This window comes from Poeciliopsis prolifica, unplaced genomic scaffold, assembly GCF_027474105.1.
Source record: "Poeciliopsis prolifica strain line A6 unplaced genomic scaffold, Auburn_PproV2 SCAFFOLD023, whole genome shotgun sequence".
NCBI classification, from domain to species: Eukaryota; Metazoa; Chordata; class Actinopteri; order Cyprinodontiformes; family Poeciliidae; genus Poeciliopsis; species Poeciliopsis prolifica.
Window position 1 is genome coordinate 6,831,903 of NW_026562398.1, and position 21,990 is coordinate 6,853,892.

Below are 21,990 nucleotides of genomic sequence, written 5' to 3' on the forward strand. Positions count from 1 at the left end.
TTTTAATAAGGTGAACATGAATAATATCCCAACAAACAATTTTTTTACTACTTTATTTTTGTTTATTTATTTATTTTGTCCCAAAAATACTTTTCAATAAAACATTTTGGCTCAAATAGTTTGGACACTGTACCAAGCGTGTTGGTGTGTTTTATTTTGAAAGTCCCGTTTGAACCTCACATTTCGTCTGTCCAGCTTTACTCCGCTCAGTAAATCCAGTGAGGAGACAACACAACCAGTGCAGCTCTGCTCCCATTGCGCTGAATATTTCTCAATATTTAAAAGCCCAAGTTTCCTTTTTACTGTAATATTTCACGTCCTCCTCATATAAAACAAGACTTTTCTGTTTTTATCCTTATTTCTCGCTTCAGCTGACTTGAACAGAAGGATGTGGCTTACAGGAGATAAGAGGAAAACATGCCTCAGAGCGATGTTATTTTTAGAGCTCATATGTGAACTGAAACGCAGTTAATTCACCTGCTCTCTCTCTCTTTCTCTCTCTCAGACACAATAAAAAAAACACACACACAAACACCTGATATCCTCGATTAATAACTGTAAAATTCTGCAATTTACCCAGAAAAACATTAAATATGTATCATCTGCAGGCTACCACTTCTTTTTTCTTATTTATTTCTAATAATGTCGCAGTGACAAATAGTTAAAAAAAAGATAAAACCAATTTTTATCTTCTGTCCAAAACTCTGTAATGCATTTTTGCTGCCATCTGCTGTCTAATAACAGGCTCCATAAACATTAATAACACGGAGACATTCAAGTCAATGCAAAAAAGAAACAAAAAATGCTTCTGCACTTTATTTTCACTTTACAGTTCAGCCAATTTCAAAATGAACATATATATTAAAAAATAACAATATTAGCAAACATTATAAAATAGGCAAAGCTACAGTGTGTTGGAGAATACAACATGATCGCCTGGTCATTTGCAGCACAGCAGAGCGATCAAATGGACTGGAAACAGCAGGTAAAGTTGATTTATGCATTTGGGAGATGACTGGTAGTAATAACAGTCTGTGTCTTTTGATGCAGCTGCAGAAAATCAACATAATATTGCTGTAGCGTTAAAATAATAATGCAAGAGCAGCTTCTCACCCGAATGGCTTTTCTAGAGCAAAGTGTCAGAAAACCTGAGTATATAAAAAAAAGAAAAATCTTCTTTATTACTATCATTATTATTTAAATAGAAAAATAACATCTCACAGTATCCATTCAGGTTGATTCCTTTAAATCATAATAATTTCAAAAGAGCAACAGAAAGTGATGTGCTAGTTCACCATCTCAGAGCTCAGATTCCTCAAATTTTTTTATCTTTTTAAAATACTTTTCTTTTTGGCATGGCTGAAATTCCTCAACGGTCCACTCATCTGTAGCATTAGAAACCTCAGAGCAAAAGATTTTCACAGTAAGAAAAATCAGTGGTTAGGATAAAGTGGTTTGTTACCAAGGCAACTGTACGTGGCACAATGGGCACAGCACTCTCAGGAATCTAGATATTGTTTTTTTTTGTTGTTGTTTTTCTCTTTTTCTTCTGACCCCACATACACGATAACAACAGTACTGGAAATATGAATACACACACCGGGTGCATATTTTTTGGCATCCTTCGCTAACGGTTCAACTCTGAAACACTCAAGCAGCATTTTACAAAACATTCACTTAAGACTATTACAGGTGCTACAATTGTTTGTGTGTTTACAAAAGGTGGGATTTTTCACATCATTGCACAGTAATAAATAGGAACATACGCCTGTAGTCTGTAGTACTTGTTTGCGGTGCCTTGAAAAAGTATTCACACCCTTTAACCTCATTAGATTTTTGGTGGCCTACTCCAATCCAGCTTGACCAAATGCTGGATTGGCTCATTTCCAGGCTCTTGCAGAGTTGGATTACTGCTGATTCAGGAGCTTAGTCTTTTGATTCAGGAAGCACAGATGCATCTAAAAGTTGCTCTGAATGACTGGAATTGGGCACAACAAGCTTCAGCAACTTTAATTGGGATTTCTGTGACAGCAGAAAAACAAGCAAACACGTATTAAAACTTGTTCAAACTGCTGCCCACTTCCTAATGCCACCCTGGGCAACTGCCATGTCAGAAACAACCACTGAAATTAATACAGTGTTTTCTAGTTCTCACAAAATAATTCAAAATTAGCATAAATTGAGGTGTTCAGTGAAGGTATCAGAGGTATTCAAGAGAATAAAACAAGAACAAACAGAAAATAGGGCAGGACAAAACGTCACTGTATTGCCGCCTTACAATTTTAATATTGCTAAAACTTTATAGATTGCTAGTTACATACAATGGATGCTAATGCTTCTTGATAGGAGCTTGTTAGTTTTTTAAAACTAGAATGAGCTGTTTTAGGGCCTCCTGTCTCTTTAAATCCAAATAAACAGCTGCTGCTGGCCACGCCCCCAATTCAACGTTACACTCCCACATAAAAATGGCTGCAAACAGATGCACATTTATGCAACCATACATCTTTGAAAAGCAAAAGTAGAGCCTCCTGCACAACCAACAAGAATGTAGCAAGCGGTTTCTAAATGGTAAGTCAGTAAAAAAAACATTTGCCTTTTCCAGCAGCCATTTTACAGCTGTAAATCCAGCTGACCAACTGTCCTGGAGCACCGCTTGGGTTGCTGGGTGACAGCGCAGATTTACAGATGTTTCTCAAACGGCTCATTTTCCAAACATCAAGTTAAAGCAACAATTTTAACTTGTTGCCAGAAAACAGCTGGGTGTTTTCATTGAGCGCTTGGGTTGTTTATTTTTAGAAGCAGTAGAGACACAAACGGAAGTAGAAAAAAATGCAAAATGTGATTTTTGCATTATAGGTCTCATTTAATTAGCTTATTTATGCATCAGAATGGCCTAGTCAAAGAATCAATTTGAGGGTTAGCAACTGACCTGGAGCTGTTACTCTAAAAGACAAAGCTAACGTCAAGTCAGGGGGAGGGGATAAACACAAATTCACGCCACACTTTTCAGCTCTTTATTCTTAAAATATTTCGTCGGTCACATTGATAATATTTAAAACACTGCATTTTGTGGTTGTGTCGATACAAAATGTGAGAAGGTTCTGGGGATGTGAATACTTTTGGAAGGCACTGTATATTTATGTGTTCACAGAAGTTGGGTACTGATTTTCACATCATCGCACAACAATAAAAACGGTCAGTTACCCGTTATTTGTAAGATATATGTGTATATATGTGTCTGTTCAGTGCATATATTCAAATATATTAATTTTATACAAATCAGAGCTTCTCCAACTATAATATTTACAATAAACTCTTCACTTTTTTCTTTACAGATATTTACAGAATAGGGAAGCTTCAAAAAGGGTTTCACACACACACTGAAACAGTTATCGTACACACACACACACACGCACACACACACGCAGCGGAGTGCATATGGACGGCTGATAGTCTCGGACAGTCGCAGCATTTTTATTGCTCAGTATCTTCATGAGGTAAAAAGTCTTTGCTGTAATCAAAAGTGGACAGAGGGAAGCTGAAGAAGTGGATACACTGCAAAAACACAAACCGTTACCAAGTAATTTTGGTCTAATTTCTTGTGCCAATGTCTTAGTAAATGTGGAATAAGGCGTAACTAACTTACAGGTAACTTTTCAGCATTTTAAGTGATTAATTGATGAATATAGATAAATACTTGCCAGTTCCGCTGACAGTAACAGGACATTTTCACCTTGTTATAAGTGAAATATGCAGATTAGGACCACTTAGAGGAGGGTTTGACTATCCTCTCTGAATTTGTAAAATTTTTTTCTCAGAATTCAGATTTAAAAAAAAAAAATCAGAATTCAGATTTTGTTCTTATTCTTCTTCCATAGAAATAATCTATCAGTGGAAGCAGTATTTTCCTTTAAATTTAACAACACCGTCAGAAATAACTTTGTTTAATCTTTTATTGCACTACATTTCATGGGCACCAGGACATTTGAAACTCGACCAGAAACACGTGGGAATATTTTGTGTTTTTGCAGAATGGGTCAGTAACTGAAGGTAGGTTGAAATGTGCAGCAGCGTTCTGGAAAAATGTTTACAATGTTTGGTGGAGGCTCAAACGGAAATGTGGCGCTTTGTGGTCCAGAGATGAGCTGCAGAAAGGCACAAAGAACATGAGCTGCAGGTTTAAAGTGACTCAGAAACGGTTGGTGCAGGTGGAGATGGAACAGAATCTGATGCCGTTTAAATGCTGCGTGTTTCATCGCTCGTTGACAGTCAGGAGACAGCGCTGCTGCTGCTGCTGCTGCTGCTGCTCCTTCTCCTGTCCCGCCCGTGTCGCTCATCCTCAAACTGAACCAGCCTCTGCTGACCCGGAACGAGCCACGGGCCGGGCAGCGCGGCGGCGGCCAGCGAGAGCCCTGAAATGCTGGCGGCGGAGACGCTGGCGTCTGATTGGCTGTCTCCAGACTCAGACGTGGCGTCGCCCAGCTGGTTCTCGGACAGCATGGAGGCGAGGAAAGAGAACGGCTCTCTGTGCGACTCCGGACCCGCCACGGTGACACCTGGTAAGGGCCAATCAGAGATGCCCGACTCTGCGCCGCATTCCTCCTCTTCCTCCTCCTCTTCCTCCTCTTTGTCCCTCCTCAGGCTCCGGTATTCTGCCGCCATGTTCCAGTCTTCATCAGTTCCGTCCTCCTGGTTTTCCTTCGGTCTGGGGAGTCTGTGCATCGGGACTGGAATAGGTAGGAAAACATCGTCATCTTCACTTTCTATTGAACTCGCTCTTCCTTTTGGTTCCTCTTCAGCAGCAGATCCTTCCTCCTCCACTTCCTCCTCTGTCATCCTCCTCCTCCTCTCCAAACTCCTGCTTTTCCTCTCTCTCTGTCTGCTCCTCCCTCTTTCCTTCTCTCTTCTTCTTCCCCTTCCTGCCTCTTCATCTTCAGATTTCCTGATGACGTCTCTCGGTAAACTCTGAGGCCTCCTCCTCCCGTCCCCGCGCTTAGAGGCGGGGCTCCGTAAGCGACCTCCTCCTACGGAGCCCCGCCTTCTTCCTCTGATCGCTCCCGTCCTGCTCTCCTTCACGTCTCCGACCGACCTGCTCCTCTTCGTCTGCTTGGCGCGGCGCCCCCTCCTGGAGCTCACTGCAGCCAGACTCTGCTCTTTGGGGTTGTGCAGGAGGGAGGAGGAGGTGATTCTGTGCTCACGGGCTGAACAGGTGAGGAAGAAACGGAGAGGAGACAAGATAAGTCGCTAGATGACAGGAAGAAAAATTAAATCTTTGCCTGACAGATTTATCTGGTCCGCAGTGCTTTGCAGAAGTATGAATGAAGTTTTAAAATTTTACACGATTTGTCTTGTTCACTGACTTTTTAAAGGATTTATTTTTAAGATTAACCCAGTGAAAAAGCAATATAGAGTTTAATTACAGCTTGTTTTATTTATGTTTGGATAAATCTCCTTGTTCTTAAATTAAAAATAAAACACTTTCATGCCAGTCAAAGTAGTGTTACTTTAAACACAAACAATTATTCTTCCTTAAACAGGTTGGGTCAGCGGTTCCCAAAGAATTTCTGGGCTTTTGATTTTGATAAAAAACTTATTTTGTAAAAATGGTTGGATAAATGGTTTGAGCTCTTTGTCTATTTTTGGAAGCAGTAGAGATCCAAATGGAAGAACAAAAATGAGAATTTTACAAAACAGATCTCCTCTAATTAAAGTTCATTTATTCACAATGGCCTAGTCAAAGAGCAGCTCTATCAATTTAAGGCTAACTAAGTTAAAGATGTTACCAGAAAAGATTTGCAGGTGCAGCAGTAAAGCTTAGAGCTGCGGCGAGGATAAACACAAATTCACTCCACACTTTTCAGCTTTTTATTTTTCGTCAAATCCTAATGAGATATTTTAGGGCCTCTTGTCACTTTAAATCCTAATAATCTGCTGCTGGCCACGCCCCCCAACTCAATGTTTACTTAAAAATGTCTGCAAACAGAAGTGCATTTATACACAACCGTACATCTTTGAAAAGCATAAGTAGAGCTTTCTGTTCAACCAACAAGACAATATGAAGTGGCTTCTGGATGGTACATCAACAGAAAACCGCTGTTGATGTTTTTCTACACACTGTAGTTTTTGCATACGATTTAGGAAAACCAACTGACTAAACATGACAGAGCTCTGCTTGTGTTGCTTGGTGGGTTCTGAAGATTTTTTGTCATGAATATGCTTTAAACTATGCTTCCCTTTCCTTCCACTTCACAATTATGCATGACTTTGTGCTGGTCTGTCAGACAAAATGCTAACAAAATGTGATTTTCATGCTCAACCCCCATAAATACGACTGCAAGGCACTGCACATTAAGAAGCTTCTAGCTTAAGTGTTTCACTGCTCTTAAGGTCGTCTTGGGTAAGAACATCCTTACTGTGCTGCAACATGAATTAATCATACAACATGCATTTATTTATTAGCGTGCTCTCAGATTATGCATCCACATACTCACAAATCATGAAGGCAAAAGCATTCTGCTCAGAGGCGAATTTGCAAGAAACATAACGTTGTTCACTACAAACTACTTTCATAATCTTATAATGAGGAGGTCCGACATATGCTAACTTTTACTGAGCGCAGACAGCAGTGGAGAGTGGTTAAAGAGATGTAGAGAGGCAGAAAATGGGAGAACTAACAGGAACCATTACCAACCGCGTATTCTCTGTCCGTCCAATGACATAGAAGCAAGGCTCGCCTAGCTTGGAGTTGGTCATACAAAGAGACAAACTGGAGAGCTCCACTGAGAGGCAAAGAGAAGAAAAAAAACGAGTGGAAATGAAGAGGAATGAAAGGGACAACCAAGACATGCACCAGGGGAAGGTGGAGTGAAAATGTTACCAGAAAGGAGGTTTTAATGGAGCAGAAAAGTGATGGATTAAAAGTAGATTAAAAAGTAGAGAAGTAGAGAGAAGGAAACAGTGGAAAGGATTTTAGTTAGTCATTAAGATAAAAGAGAGGAATAAAGAAAATGACACCCAAAAGACGCAAATATAAGAACATGAGTTTATCATTATGAAATACATCTGTCCATTCAGGCACCTAACATGTATTTTGGTGCTTTTATTACAAAAACACAAAATCTTACCAAGTATTTTTCAAATGTCTTAGTATGTTTAAAATAAAACGAAACTAACTTGCAAGCAAGTAAGTTTTTAACACTATACAGGAGTTGGTTTTAAGCGAATAATTCCTTAATACTGATGAAAAAGTTCTAGTTTCACCGGTAAATTATTTCACTTATAACATGGGGAAAATGTTTTGTTATACGGGAAATAATTAAGGAATTATTATTGACTTATAACAAGCTCCTATATCTTGATGAGAGTTACTTGTTTTGAAGTGTATTAAGATATTTACAGTAGAAACTGGACCTGAAGGTTTTATATTTTTGCAGGATTTATCTTGAAAAACCTCGGGCGGTGTCGCACCGTAATCAGGCACATAGCCGTTGCCTCTCTTGAGCACCAGGTGGATCCGGTGGCCTCCGCGGCGGATCATCTCCACGGCTTGGCTGTGGGTCATCCCGGTCGTGCTGTCCCCGTTGATCTCCACCAGCTGGTCGCTGACCTGCAAGCACACCATCACTTTTCATTTCACTCGCAGGAGGAAATAAAAACAATGTGAAAGGTGAGCAGGTGTTTCACCTCCATATCTCCTGATTCGTCAAAACTCGCCCTGTTATGATTCTGATGTTAGCTGCTCTGCATCTGAAGCTCCAGCTTTTCAGTACACACTGTAGTTTTTGCATATGATTTAAGAATAATTGCGTACTTATGGCTGCTGTTCAAACTCTTGAGATGCTTAGGCTGCATCCACACCAGGCCTGTTGAGACAGATTAGTTTGTTTTTCTACAAACTAATCAGCAAATGTTTTTTCTCTTTTGGTAACCAGCACCAAAAGCAGGAAGTGGTCAACAGAGCAGGGCATTGTGGGTAAATTCAACTGAAATAAAAGTGTGTCTAGACGTAGCGGGAGAAATTTCTCATCATCTTTTACCAAAGACGAAAAGAAATCTTACAAGCGGTAAAATTTTTGTTTACATTTTCGCAAAGAAGGAAGTCCTGTTCGGCGTCTTTCTCAGAATTTTTATGTCATTTCCTTCAGGGGTTCTCAGTCCAGCGCCCCCACAGACGAGGAGGGGAACAGGTTTTTCAAGTGGTTTGTGTCGTTTGACTCAGTGCAGTGTGAGAGCGAAAATCAGCTGAAAATGTACCAAATATGGGAATTTTGATCCCAATTTGAACCGAGTCGATAATTCCTTAAAACCGATGAGGACGTATTAGTTCCCCTGGTAAATAATTTCACTTATAACATGAGAAAAATTTATTGCTACAGCTGTAATAATCTGCCACAGGAACTGGCATTTTTTATCAATATTAACGACCTATTTTCTTGAAACAAGCTCCTTTGTCTTGATCACAAGTTACTTATAAGTTGATTTTGTCTTATTTCAAGTTTACTGAGATATTTGCAATAGAAACTAGACTTTGTAAGATGCTGGAGTTTTTTTGCAGTGTGGCTTTTTGTTGTCAATCCTGACATAATGAACAATTTACATTTACTATTGAAACAGACTTGCTTGTCATAGCAATGGTAATGTAACATTAATATTTTATAAATATTCAATTAAAACACTATGAATGATAAAATCATGAAAAAAGATGAAGGAAAAACTTTTGTTTATTTTGCATTTCTGAGTAAAGGTACTTTTACCTGTTGAATAAATTTGCTCAAATTAAAGTTGGATTGTCTAAAGTTTGACGACACCTGTATTTTTTGGCTGCGTGACGCCGGGCCGCCCTCCATCAGCCCGAGGACGTAGAGGCCCATGTTGTACTCGCTCCCGCCTCGGAGGCTGAAGCCGAAGCCTGACGGCCCGCGGTCCAGGTCGACGCTGTAATACCTGGAGTCGCGCTGGAGGGAGGGAGAAAGGCAACAATGATCACTCCCGTTTCTGGAAGCACACAAGCCTTTAGGAGAAGCATATCCTTACCTTTGGGCGTGACCTCTGACCTTTTCTGCTCCTGTGACCATGGTCGTGGTCGGCGGTTTCTGTGTGGTTTGAAGCGTCTGAGGTGGATGAACGTTTTGGTTAGAATGTTTGACCGAGAGCCAGGCTGGTTGGCTCTGTGTTGTGTTTGCTTACAGGTGCTGGGCCGGGGCACGATGGTCAGGCGCAGCGTGTTTCCGGCTCTGCGAAGAATCTGGGCGAGCTCTCGGTGAGGCAGCGTCACCACCGAGCGGCCCTCCACGGCCTCCAAGCGATCTCCGGGCCGGATCTGGCCGCTCTTCGCTGCCGGGCTGCCGCGCCGGACCGTGACGAAGCGGTGAGGAAGGAGGGACGCGGCTGAAAGAACAAAAATCCATCAGTCAGACCAATCTAAAAGGTATATATACAATTTTATTTCATATTTAAAGGGGACCTACTGTGTAAAATTCACATTTTGCACTTTTTTGTACTTGGGTCTCAACTGCTTCTAAAACCAGTCCAATTAAAACCACTTTACTGTTTTTTGGTGTCTAGAAAATTAATAGCTGGTTTTACTGCTGTTTGTGTTGTACAATGGCTGCTGGAAAAGACAAGTGTTTTGTTGTTGATGGTGGTGTCAACTGATTAAAAAATGTTTTTTGTTTTAATTACACCATTTTCAAAATGTGTTTAAGAAAATGTTTTATTGTTTCATATTCTGGAAGGTTTAAAAGAAGTAATTTTATTCCAATGTAATTTAGAGATGTTGACTATAAGCTGGTTGTGATTCGATGGAATTCACCAATGCACTAAGTAGCTATAGTTAGTGCAAACTTATGTTATATTAAGGTGTTTTAGATTATTAACGTTGAGAGCCCTAGTCGTTCACTTACCACTCAGAAACCATTTGCTGCACTCTTGTTGGTTGTGCAGGAAGTTCTACTAATGCTTATCAAAGATGCATTATGCTTGATCTGAAAGGAGCTCAAAATGTGCAGAACTGAACAGACTGAAATCTAATTTTCTAATAATGATCTTGAGCCAAAAAAAACGTAATGAAAATGTTTTGTGCAGTCCATAAACCTACCTTAACCTCCTCAAGGAAACATAAAAGGTCATCTTTAAAGTGATACAACCTTAACTAGCATAAAAGCGCTTTAATTTTTTATTATCGATTCTGTTTAGGAGCAGGAAGATTTATCCCAACACAGAGCATTCTAGATTTGCTAAAACAAGCTGCAATTAAGCTTCAGCTTGCTTTTTGGCTGGGTTAATCCCATAAATTACTTGCAGTGGGAGTTTTTTCAACCCTCTTTGTCTCCTTGAAACATTCCTCCTTTGTTTCATCCTAATTCATCTTTTTCTGGCGCGCCAGCAACATTTTCCCCCCTCTATTGATTCGTCTTTTACCTCCAGAACAAGGAGTCATGACCAGAAGCCTTCAGGCCAGAACTGATTGTTCTGTCCTAAATCTGTCTCGCAACGTCACATTTTGGATTTTTATGCTTAATATTTATACTACGTCAGTAATTTTCTGCTGTTCTGCAAACTTGCAGGTTGTCTCCATTAGTATGCCACTCATGTCTGAAAGAAATACACTGCAACATTTATTTTTCTCAGCAAGCATTTAAGGGGATAGTTCAGGTTTTTTGCTCTTGTAGAGAGGTTCTGTTATAAAACATACATCAGATTATAACTACCCTGCAGTAGGTAACTCTCTTAACATCTTTATTTAGTATAAATCCCGACTAAATGACTCAGGAGGATTTAGTTAACATCTTCCTGAAACCAACATCAGTATAAATAATGCTGTGGCTAGTTATCCAGTTATTCTTTACACACTGGTCTGTTTGAATTAGATGTATGTTTATTTACATTGATAATGGAGGTAGAAATGGAAATCCAGTCGTTTCTGAAGTGAAACAGGAAGTGGAACATGTAAAGCTTTTTGTCTGTCTTATTAAAATGAAGCATATTATTATATAATGCTACTTGAATGCTGTTTTCAGGAAGATCACTGATGACGCTACTTCCTGTCTGGATAATTATTGGACTCTTTGCAAATCTCCGCCTGATTTAACTCTTAAAAAAACAACTTAAAAATTATTCACATCAACAGTTATGAAGCCAAAAGATTTTAGGAGAAATTATAGATATAATTTGTTGATTCAGAGTGGGGAAATTTAGGAGTTGCTGGAAATTGGAGCTGATTGAAGAGGGTAGCTATTAGCTTTAGCGTCATAATGCAGAAGAAATGTCTTCTGCACTGAAGATGTAACTGATCCATAGTTCTCAAACTGATTTCCAAGTTCTGCGACTTGTCTTTAAGGAAAATTTGTGGTTCAAACTTATTGAAGTTGTACTTTGCATCTGTTAAAATTTATTTAAACATAAAGTTTTTGTACATTTACGGGAAACATTTTTCTGTTTTGCACGCCTAGTGTTGATTCATTCATTCATACGGTCTCTATTTGAATCCTCTAAACATCCGTTGTTTCCATCAGTTGACTGATATTCATTTTTATAATCCATTTCTCCTTGTAAAGTTCAGTTTATTTACTTCCTGCTTCACCTGTTTGAGATTTTTCTCTCTTTTTTTTCATCTTCTACTTATATGTTTAGTCATGTTTTACTTGGTTGCTGTAATTTGGCAGTATACAAATGATAAAATAATTTTACAACACACAACTATTATCTTTAAGGCCACATAAAAGCACCAGTGGGCCGGATTTGGCCCTCGGGCCTTGAGTTTGACACACGTGTTCTATTTAAATACTTTTTCCTTTGCTGTATCTGGGAAACAATGTTGGCAATCTTCCACTCTGAGCCTTGGCTCATCGTCACGAGCTGCAATAAATAAAGTAGATTAATAAATAAAAGTGTAATAAAAACAGAAACGGTTAGCCTCCTCACTTCGTCTTATCCTGTGTGATGAGATTTAAGCTCAATGCTGACCAGCGTACGAGTTTGATGAGGAAAAAATACGGAGCAGCCGAGATTTAAATGTTCCTACAATAATCTCCTTCAGCAGATAAGAAGCTCCTCACAGATTTTCTCTGCTCAGATGTGAATCTTCTGGGTTTTTATTTGCTGGCCCCTCCACCCCCGTCCCTGCGTTGAGAGCAAGCTGCGTTTTGGTGACAGCTGGCCCCTCCAGAGTCCTGCCAGTGGCCTTACGTAACCCAGAATAAACATTTTTCATTTAATACCAAAAACCCTCATCGCTCTCTGGATAAAAACAGCACGTTTGATTTAAAGTTAAAATGCTTATCAACAGATTTAACCTGTAACGAGGGGGAGAAGAATATGCCAAAGGAGATGAAGTGCATGTCAGACAGGGACGATGATTCGGTTAAAAGGCGACTCAGAGCCCAGAAACATCTCCAATCTGGACATAATCTGGGTGACCCAGGCAGAAACGGCAATCAGGTCAGATCAAAGCCAAGGCAGCTTTGGACATAGTCTTCTTATCATGCATAATACATCAGCAAACAGATGAATAAACACGCACACGGCACCATTGTGCAGACACACACATGCCCGGAGACCGGGACGGACACATTTGGTCACAGATGTGGAAAAACAGGCACAGCTGCATGCGAATGCACAGACTGTTTTTTTTTATCCTGTGGGGTCTTTCCCTCGTGGCTCTCTGTGTCTACCGTAATCCCACTGCGGTACGTCCTGCAGCCACCATTCATGAAAGGTAACAGCCCCCCGTTCTCTGTCATCCCCTCTGCAGCTCAGATGCGGACGTAGTTGGCACAGAGCGTCGGCAGGTTCTCCTCAAAACGCAGCTAAAATTCTCTCTACTCGTCTTTCTGACAGCTCAAAAATTACAGATGATCATAACATGCAAAAGTCCACTTCTGCAACCACAGCAGCAGCAGCAGCATCTGAGACATGTGACCAACTTTCACACAAGCAAACTTCAGGACATGCAAGCATGAAGTGATTAAAGATATTTACGTTTGGACTCCTTTACAGTTTTCAAAGCAGACTGTAGTCTCTCCAGCATGGCTCTTTGATTAGCTAATGCAACAAAAAGAAAAAGGAAAAGAAAGAAAACAACAGCAAAAAAACAAAAAAAAGTCCTTTATTCCAAGTCCAGCAGCCTGAAGGCTTCACTTGCAACAGGAGCTAAAACACAGGCTGGCTGTTCCCCCTCTGTTGCTCTGTAGCGAGGGAAATGTTCAGCATTTCCCTGAAGCTTTCAGAGAGGTGGTGGAGAGAGCAGAGAGGTACGAGGGAGGGGGAGAGTTTTAATCTCCTGAAAACCAGACTGGACGCTTTTACTGCAGAGTGAAAAGAGGGGTGAGAGACGGAGAGTGGGCGGGAGCTTATGAGACGTGCGGCAGAGAGGGAGAGAAAGACGGGACAGTCGGAAAAAAGAAAGAAAGAGAGAGAGACGGGGATGGAGGGGACTTCTTGACAAGATAAGACGACATGGGGGTTTATCGGCGTGAAAACACACACGTGTTTGTGTTCGACCATAAAGCAGTTTTATCTGCATCCCAGAGAGGAGCAGAGGCTTATGCATCGTTGGGGATGCTGCGTTTCACCTGCTGTAGATGCAATAAACACCAAACTGAGAGGCGATAAGAGCAGCTCTCTTCCCAGAGAGGACATAAATAAACCTCAACACTCTGTGGCAACAGAAAACAAGCCAACAAACAAAAATGTTCTGCAGGAAACAGTTATGATTGTGGATTAAAACATTTATGAAAAACAAATCCATTAATTTCTGGACGCCTCTTATTCTGTTAAAAACAAACAGACTTAACCCTCCTCTTGTCTTCGGGTCATTTTGACCCGAAGACAAGAGGAGGTTGTTCTTATTTTTTTCGTCAAGTTCACATTTGAATTGCTCCAGCAGAAAATTCCATCTGAGTTGTGAACACTGTAGGTCTGATTCAGGACTGTTAGATTTCAAGTTTCTGTATGCAGTTGCAATTAAAAAAATGTTTTATAAGGGCTTGTCCTCGGGTCATGTCAACCCGAGGGCAACAGGAAGGGGGGAAATTTGAAAAGATATCAGTTTTACGGAGATCAATGATGCCATTCCATACTGTTTGCCTGTCCAGCTGTGATTTCCTTAGTCTTCCGGTCAGTCTGACCTGAGGCCTGGGTTTGGTTATCTTTATTTCTTTTGTAAAGTTCACATTTGGATTGCTTGAGCCTAAACTTCCCCCTGAGTTGTGCACACCATAGTTCTGATGCAGGACTGTTAGATTGAAGTTTCTGTATGCAGCTGCAATTGAAAAACATATTTTTTAAGGGCTTGTCCTCGGTCGACATGAGCCGAGGACAACAGGAGGGTTAAAGAATTTGTATCTCTTCACTGCAAAAACCCCAAATCTTACCAAGGATTTTTGGTCTAGTTTTTAGTGTAAATATCTTAGTACACTTGATTTAAGGCAAGACTAAACTTATAAGTAACTTTTCAGCAAAACAGAAGTGCTTGTTTTAAGCTAATGTTTCCTTTTTATTGTTTTAAAAGTACTAGCTCCACTGGCAGATTATTTTATTGATAACAAAGCACTTTCCCATGTTATGCCAGTAGATCTAGTAACATTTTAGATCAATGTTAAGAAATTGTTTTCTTAAAACAAGCTCCTAAATCTCAATGAAAGTTACTTAAAGTTAGTTCTGTCTTATTTCAAGTGCACCAAGATATTTACACAAAAATACTTGGTAATATTTTGTGTTTCTGCAGAGTAGCAGAGTGACCAGTCCTTCACTGGAGCTCTTTGGGGTCCAATTAGCTCTCAATGCTCCAGAGCTTGAAGGACCTGAACTCTCTAGCAAAGAGCCGTGAGCTCAAAAGCACCAGACAACGACGGTAAATACAGAAGAGGTCGAACAAAGTTCTGTTTTAAACAACCAGAACCAGGAGATTTCAAAAGAACTTCACAATAAACCAACCTGAAAGACTGAATGCAAAACTAATTCTTTGAAATTGCAAGGTGAACAAATGTACCAGGAAAATGTAGATGAGGCTTTGTGACTCATTCAGTGGCTTGTGGCCATGCCAAGCAATTTTAATGTGCAATTACCTAATGGTGCTTCTTTGCACAAGGGCATCCAAATAAAACCCACTGCTTTGGGCAGGTAACCAACTGCTAATGCTTTTCAGAAGTCCTCCACTTCTGATATTTTAGTGCACCGAAGTGGTGATGCTAGCTCTTACCTCTTCCGTTCTCCAAGTCCTGAGAGGCAATCACAAACCCGAATCCCTCCCCGGGCTTTCGCCTCAGTTCCACGTCGAACCCTCTGAAGCGGCGCGTCCGCTCGCCCTTCCGCTTCTCCAGGCTCGCGTCAGGCACAGACACACCGCCGCCGCCGCCGGCCTCGTCTTCCAGGCCGATGTCGATCCAGTCTTTGGGCTCCATGGTCAGGGTCACTGGAATCGACTCCAGGAAACTGGTGCTCTGGATCAGAGAGGAGCTGGTGAGGAGCGGGGAGGGAGGGTTGCTGGTGGCGGTGCGGGGAACGGGCAGCGCCTCTGGGAGCAACGACGAATTGTCCGCGTCAACGGGAGGAGGAGGGGGGCGCAGTAGCGGTGGAGGGAGTCTCCGAACCGAGCCTGGAGAAACCGATGAGTGATGGGTGCCTAAAACGACGAGAGAAAAGAAATCGGATATAAACACCGAGCGTTAGACGGTACGAAGTTAGTAGCTGAGTTCCCACCAACGGATAATTTCACAATTAGGCCGTTTTGTTCAATTGTGATAAACCAGGGGTGTCCAAACTTTCTGAGCCAAGGGCCAAAATCCCCAGGCTGAAAATATTCAGAGGCCAAAATTATAATTTTCCCCACCAAATAAAAACGAAAAAAAAAAAATTGGGGAATTGTTTCTCTTTTACCTGAACAACAATAAATAAAAAAGTTAACATTTTATCAAATATTTAATAATTTAACATATTAATATAAATGTTATAAAATGTATTTATTTAAGAGAAAAATTCTGAATATTTTTTACCTTAATGTTTATAGTTATATAACTGCTTGCACCAATTATTTTAAAAATTTTCAAGTCTACAAAATTTATTTACTTTAATCTTTTACAACTTTTGCTGTATTTAGCCAAATGTAAAACATGGGTGTGCCAAAGTCTGTTTTTCAGTGAAAACATGCTGGATGTTAATCACACAATAATAATTTTAAAAAGACTAACTCAAGAAAAATTATTTGTGTTGTACATTTAAGATATAAACTTGCCATTGAAAATATAATCCTAACAAAAAATGCTGCAAGGCCAAATTTGTCCCATTCTTGAATTGCAGTCCCAAAATTAATCCAAGGGCCACAAATAATAACACAAGAACACAAAGATCAATAAACTTCAAATTCTAATGATCATTTCACACTGGAACTCAAAGACATTTTAAATATCCAAAATAAATAAACAAAACAACAAATAAAATGAATTTTGAAGTCTGAAAGCAAAATAGTGTTTTTTTTTTGTCGCTGGCGGTGTAATGAGAAACTTTTGATCACATTTGTAATGGAAACAGCGACTGACTCCAAACAGGTTGAGAGTATTTTACCTCCTCTGTGAACCAGCAGAATAACTTCTCCCTGTTTTGTGTGTTCCTGCAGGATTGTTTGAATCTATAAAAAAAGAAAAAGTTGGGGTTATTTTTTTGGAGTCAATAAGTTTATTTAACTTATAACAAGACATTTTTTCCATGATAAAGGTGAATTAATCTGCCAGGGGAGCTGGCACTTTTTCATGAATATTATAGAATTATTGACTTAAAACAAGATCCTACTTCTTGTTGACAAGTTACTTGTAAGTTAGTTTTGTCTTATTTCAACTAGAAACTAGATTGAAATGCTGTATTTTGTGTTTTTTCCAGTGTGACGGAATCAACTAACTCAGTTAGAACTGTGGTCACACCACCAGATTAGCAGAATTTCAGATCTTTAAAGCAGAAACTGGATCATTATTACTATCGACTGACATGCAATCCTGATGTAACGACACATTTTCAGCCAAATTGTCCAGCCCTTGGTAAAACAATGTAGGTTGACTGTATTTATTACCTGCATGAGGCTGAGACTCTGGACGTCAGCTCCATTGATCTTGACAACAGCGTCCCCTGGCTGCAGGGAGTTGCACTGCTTTCTGTCAAAGACTCTCTCCACCATGGTCGACCTGCCTCCAGAACCACCAGCCATCAGGCTGAACCCGAGGCCCCGGCCTCCTTCGGTTTGCGCCAAGGCCACTGGAACAAGTTCCCCTCCGGTGAATCCCCCGAACCCGCTGCCCACGCTCATCGCGCCGGGAGAGGAAACGCTGCTGGGGCTGGCAGTGGGGCTGGTGTGGAAACCATTGACGCCATGGTGGTGGGGGCTTTCCCTGGTGGGCGGCGGTCTGAGATGGGAGGTCTGCGGTCTGAAGAGGTGGGAGTGAGCGCCGCGGAGCCCGCCGGAGGAAGACGACGGCCTCCGCGGCGACTCGGGGAGCGGCAGCCTGGTCCCCGGCATGGTGCAGGTGGATAAGTCGCTTTCCGACGACTTCGACGTTCCGTAACGTAAATGATGCTGCGGTGTCGTAAGGGAGTTATTATTGTGATTTCGAATCATTGACGCCCTGAGGAGAAAGAGACGAAGGCAAAGTCATCACTGAACTACACCTTGCTTAAAAAACACGTGCAAACTCATAGTCAAATAAATGCAGTAAGCAGTTCTAAATCAGGTAGCACAACTCACAAAAAATAACTGTTCATATAACTTACAATAAATTAGTTTTTAATTGAGTCCTTGACCTTCTTCTTTCACCCAATTCTTTTTATTAAGGTTTTATTGGCTCTGGTGGCCTTTATTTGAGAAAGGACAGACAGGAAGGTGTGTAATGAGAAAGGAGGAAGACACGCAGCAAGCAAAGGTCATCAGTCTGGGACTCAAACCTGTGACTAAGACCTCCATAAGTGGGTTGTGCTTTACTCCTAAATTAGTTGAAATTGGCCTAGCTTAGTTCATGATAACACTGCGATTATCTCTTTATTATGAGTCAGATAAATTACTGCCTCCTGAATATAAAAAAAACTCAAGTAAAGCATTTGTGTTTGCATACATGAAGTCTTGAGCCAAACACACCATCATCAAAAACTTACTTTTTCAAAATTAATCAACTCGAGTAGAGAGAGTTGGAAATACCAAGCAACTTACTCAAACTGATTTAAGTCAACTTACTAACTTAAATTAGATACAATTTTGCAGTTAAAGTGTAATCTCTGCGTCTGCAAAGGTCAGGGGTGAGCAACTCCAGGCCTCGAGAGCCGGTCTCCTGCAACGTTTAGATGTGTTTCTACTTCAACACACCTGAGTCAAGTAATGGGGTCATTAGCAGTACTCTGGAGAACCTGACTGCATTTAGGAGGTGATTGAGCTATTTGAATCAGCTGTGTTGGACTAGGGAGACATCTAAAAGTTGCAGGAGACCGGCTCTCGAGGCCTGGAGTTGCCTACCCCTGGAAAAGGTGAAGTTCGGGTTCTTACCTGTGTGAACCAACCGCAGAAACAACCTCACTGTCGCTCTGGCTGGCTAGCGTCGGATCCAGCGACTGCAGCCTGACTAAGCTCCTGTGTGACCGTGGTGGCCGAACTGGGGAGAAGGGCGCAGCGTTGCTCACACTGGAGCGTCTGTACGGCGGAGGCAGTCTGGATGCGTACGATGTGGCGTTTCCATTGGCATCGAGGGTCACGCCGTGCTCCACGTAGCCTCTGTCGCTGTGGTAGCCGTTAAAGAGCTGGCTCTGTGGTGAAGGTGTTGAAAGGCGAGGTAGCTGGTGAAGAGGTTGTGGTTGGGTGGTGGTAGGCGTGACATGGTGGTCCTCAGCGTCCAGGTACCTCGGTGACGGCTGCTTGGGGCGGCCGTCCGGGTTGTAGAGCATCGGATACCCCCTTCTCACCTCTATGTCTATGCTGTGGCCCACAGGCACTGATTTGAGCATCTCTACCGCCTCTTTGTGAGACATTCCCAACACACAAGCATCGTTGATGTACACGAGTATGTCCGCTGGTGAAGTAAAAAAAAACAACACATTTTAATATGCAACAGACAATTTTTTTAATGTAATATTTAGTGAAAATTTTGAAATGTCATTGTTGCTCTGTCTTCTAAAGGTTTTATGTGTAAAGCATACCATCATGTCCTTTACAGAGTTGGGTAGAAGACCCAAAAATTACACTCAAGTAAGAGTAGCACTACTTCAACATATTTTCACTTTAGTAAAAGGAAGAAATTAGCCACCCATGCGAATAAAATACTTGAGTAAAAGTATTTTGTAAAAAGGGTATTCTTTTACTGAGTAACTGATCCAAATATCAATCATTTAAAAATTACATAATCAGATAGAACATTATGAAGAATTATGTGGAAAGTTGGTATTTTGAGAAAATTATTCAGATTAATAATATAATTGCAAAATAACATCAGGCAATCTAAAATATTTTCAAAATTAATTTCTTTCTATAAAACTTATCAAACTAACAAAAAATGCAGGTGCATGTCTGGTGAGTCAGTATCCAAACATTTTACTTCATGATAAAAGTACTCAAGTAAAAGTAAGAAGTACAGCACAGTAATAATACTCCTGAAATTGTTTTCCAAGAAGTTAATGATGTAAATGTAACTAGTTACTGTCCACTCTGGTCTTTTGTAGGTATAAGAGTAAACAAATAAAATTGTGAAAAGGACTAAACTGTTTATCTTTGAAATATATCCTAAAAACAGCATGAACTCATTCATGGTTAGCCTAGAAAGACAGCTAATAGTAGTGTAATAGTCACGTTTTAAATGTTTTACTTTGGTGTCTTTAAGTCTTTCATCAGACATTCAGTTTATTTCAAAGGAACTAAAATGTTGAAAGGTGACAATAAAATCTCCAAGCAGTTTCATTGCTGAAAAGTTTCAGGTTCATGGGACAGTCGGCTCTCTGCTAAGAGACGAATACAGGAGGAAACGCTGCGCCCATTTACCTGAGAACTAATGAGACGGTAAAACTAGAACCAAGGAAACCATCCAGAACCATTCAGGCTAAACTTCCGGGCTTGACTCCAGGATCCATCGCATTTTGGAAATTTTTGACATAAAACCAAACTAACTGTTCCAGATGCAGACTTCCATTGTTGGATGCCTGCATTAAGGATCTCATCTGTTTGTCCATACTGTCGTCTTGTGTACAGCTCTATGTTGTTTTTCAAATGAATCAATAATCAACAGCCAAGTTACGCCCAACATCGAACATGCAAAGTGCAGAGACATTCGTCCGCGTCTCTGTGTTTGCTTATAAAATTCATCTGTGCGGTTGCAGACTAATCCGAAAAAGTAATCTGCCTAAACCAGCCTATTTAACAGATATGAACTAGATCAGCCTGTGCTCTGGCCTCCTGGAGCGGTAATAGCTGCCTCTGTGAGAATTTGCGTGACAGTCTGTAAACAGGATGTGCGCCACTGTATTTGCAAGTGTTATGATAGCAAGATTATGGATTACTAGCCACCAGGATTAAAGGGTTTTATCTACACTTTCTTTTTGTATGTAAAAAATAAAGATGCAGGTGAGGAAAAGATGTACAAACACTTTAATTACAGACTGACGCATATCAACTGAAAATACGTTTCATGAAATGTATAATTAATTTCAATGAATCCAGAACCGCACAGCATTCTGGGGGATGTAGGCAGAAGGAAAACTTTAGCTGCTCAATATCAGCTAAGCAAAGTATCACTCACTGCGCTCTGGTTACCTAGCAATGACCTCTTGCCTAGCGTGTGCAGCAGCAGTTTAAGGTTTTGCTATCGTGCCTCAAAACTGCTGAAGAATAAGAACTAACGGCGTGGAGTGAAAGGAAAAAATGACTAGAACATCTCAAAAAGGGTTTGTAGATAAAACAGGTAATATTTCACATATTTCAACACAAAACTAAATTATAATTATCCATATCGACTGATATGAAATCCTAATATCGTGATTTTCAAGCATGTCGTCCTGCCCTGCTGTTACTTCAAATACACCAAAACTTTTCCATGACTTAAGTAATAATAGCTACAGTCTGCAGATAGGCCAATTCAATAGCTTTCAGAAAACAAATAATATTTCTCAAATACCGCTGGTTCATGCTGACAACACTCTTCAGTGTGGATGATGTTACAGACTAAAAAAACCTCTCAAAGTTAGCCATGTTCAAATTCACTGAGGTGTTATTATAAAAAATCCAGAAAATTAAAGAAAACTGTATTTTCTATGACAGGTTGACAAACTATGACAAACTGTAAGCCTACAGTTTGTACAGGCTGTAAAAGAGTGAGAGAGATCAAGATTTGCCGGGAAGATGTATTGCAAAGATGATTTTGTTTTTTTCTTTTTCGGCTCTCTACGTCTTTCTGTAACTGAACATGCTGGGATTCAAATTGATGGCAGCTTTTTGTAGATCTCAGTGGTAAACAGGTCAAAATTTTTCTACAAATAGAAGCAACAATCTCTTTTACAGTGACTGAAATCAATACAATTTGGAACCCAGGACTAAATAGATAAGATTATTTTAATTTTTAAAGTTTTTACCTGTCTTTAGAGTGGAGGGGCCACTTGCCGTCACACTGTAGACCTGGAGAAACTCTCTTGGTCGGCTTCCTCCGACTATGTTGAAACCAAACCCTCTGGAGCCCTTGATCAAGTGTGCATGGACAGGGAAACCCCTGAGATCCTCAGGCAGGTCCGTGAACCCTGATGATGAACAAAGTAAAGAGAAAAACACAAAAAAGAGGCAGAAGATTGATTAATGAGAAAAGCACACCAGACAGGAGACAAAAAAGTGGAAACAGTCCAAGGTTTTTCATACACAACTAAATGCTTGGAAGTGGCGGGTTTTAGTAGGGAGGGAAAAAGGAGTTTAACAGTACGAACCAATCGCCAGATGGCTTTTAACGAAATGCTACACAACCCAAAGCATATGGTGGAGAGATTGCTTTA

At 40.5% G+C, this 21,990-nt stretch overlaps 1 protein-coding gene across 3 annotated transcripts in view; it reads right to left on the reverse strand.

Moving 5' to 3' along the window:
- Positions 1–779: 779 nt before the first annotated feature.
- LOC129370127 (membrane-associated guanylate kinase, WW and PDZ domain-containing protein 3) overlaps positions 780–21,990 on the reverse strand; it is a 67,351-nt gene continuing 46,140 nt past the window's right edge. Inside the window, exons 8-19 of one of the 3 annotated variants that reach the window (XM_055045830.1) lie at positions 21,583–21,744; positions 18,518–19,037; positions 17,060–17,609; positions 16,561–16,624; positions 15,200–15,622; positions 12,979–13,041; positions 9,187–9,387; positions 9,034–9,110; positions 8,808–8,954; positions 7,468–7,606; positions 6,676–6,779; positions 5,033–5,201 (exon numbers count right to left, since the gene is read on the reverse strand). In XM_055045830.1, coding sequence (XP_054901805.1) covers positions 5,133–5,201; positions 6,676–6,779; positions 7,468–7,606; positions 8,808–8,954; positions 9,034–9,110; positions 9,187–9,387; positions 12,979–13,041; positions 15,200–15,622; positions 16,561–16,624; positions 17,060–17,609; positions 18,518–19,037; positions 21,583–21,744 — 2,519 coding nt within the window. In that variant the 3' untranslated portion in view covers positions 5,033–5,132. Of the gene's footprint in view, positions 5,202–6,675; positions 6,780–7,467; positions 7,607–8,807; positions 8,955–9,033; positions 9,111–9,186; positions 9,388–12,978; positions 13,042–15,199; positions 15,623–16,560; positions 16,625–17,059; positions 17,610–18,517; positions 19,038–21,582; positions 21,745–21,990 lie in introns of all 3 variants that reach the window. The other 2 variants (XM_055045829.1, XM_055045827.1) reach the window with 2 other exon arrangements.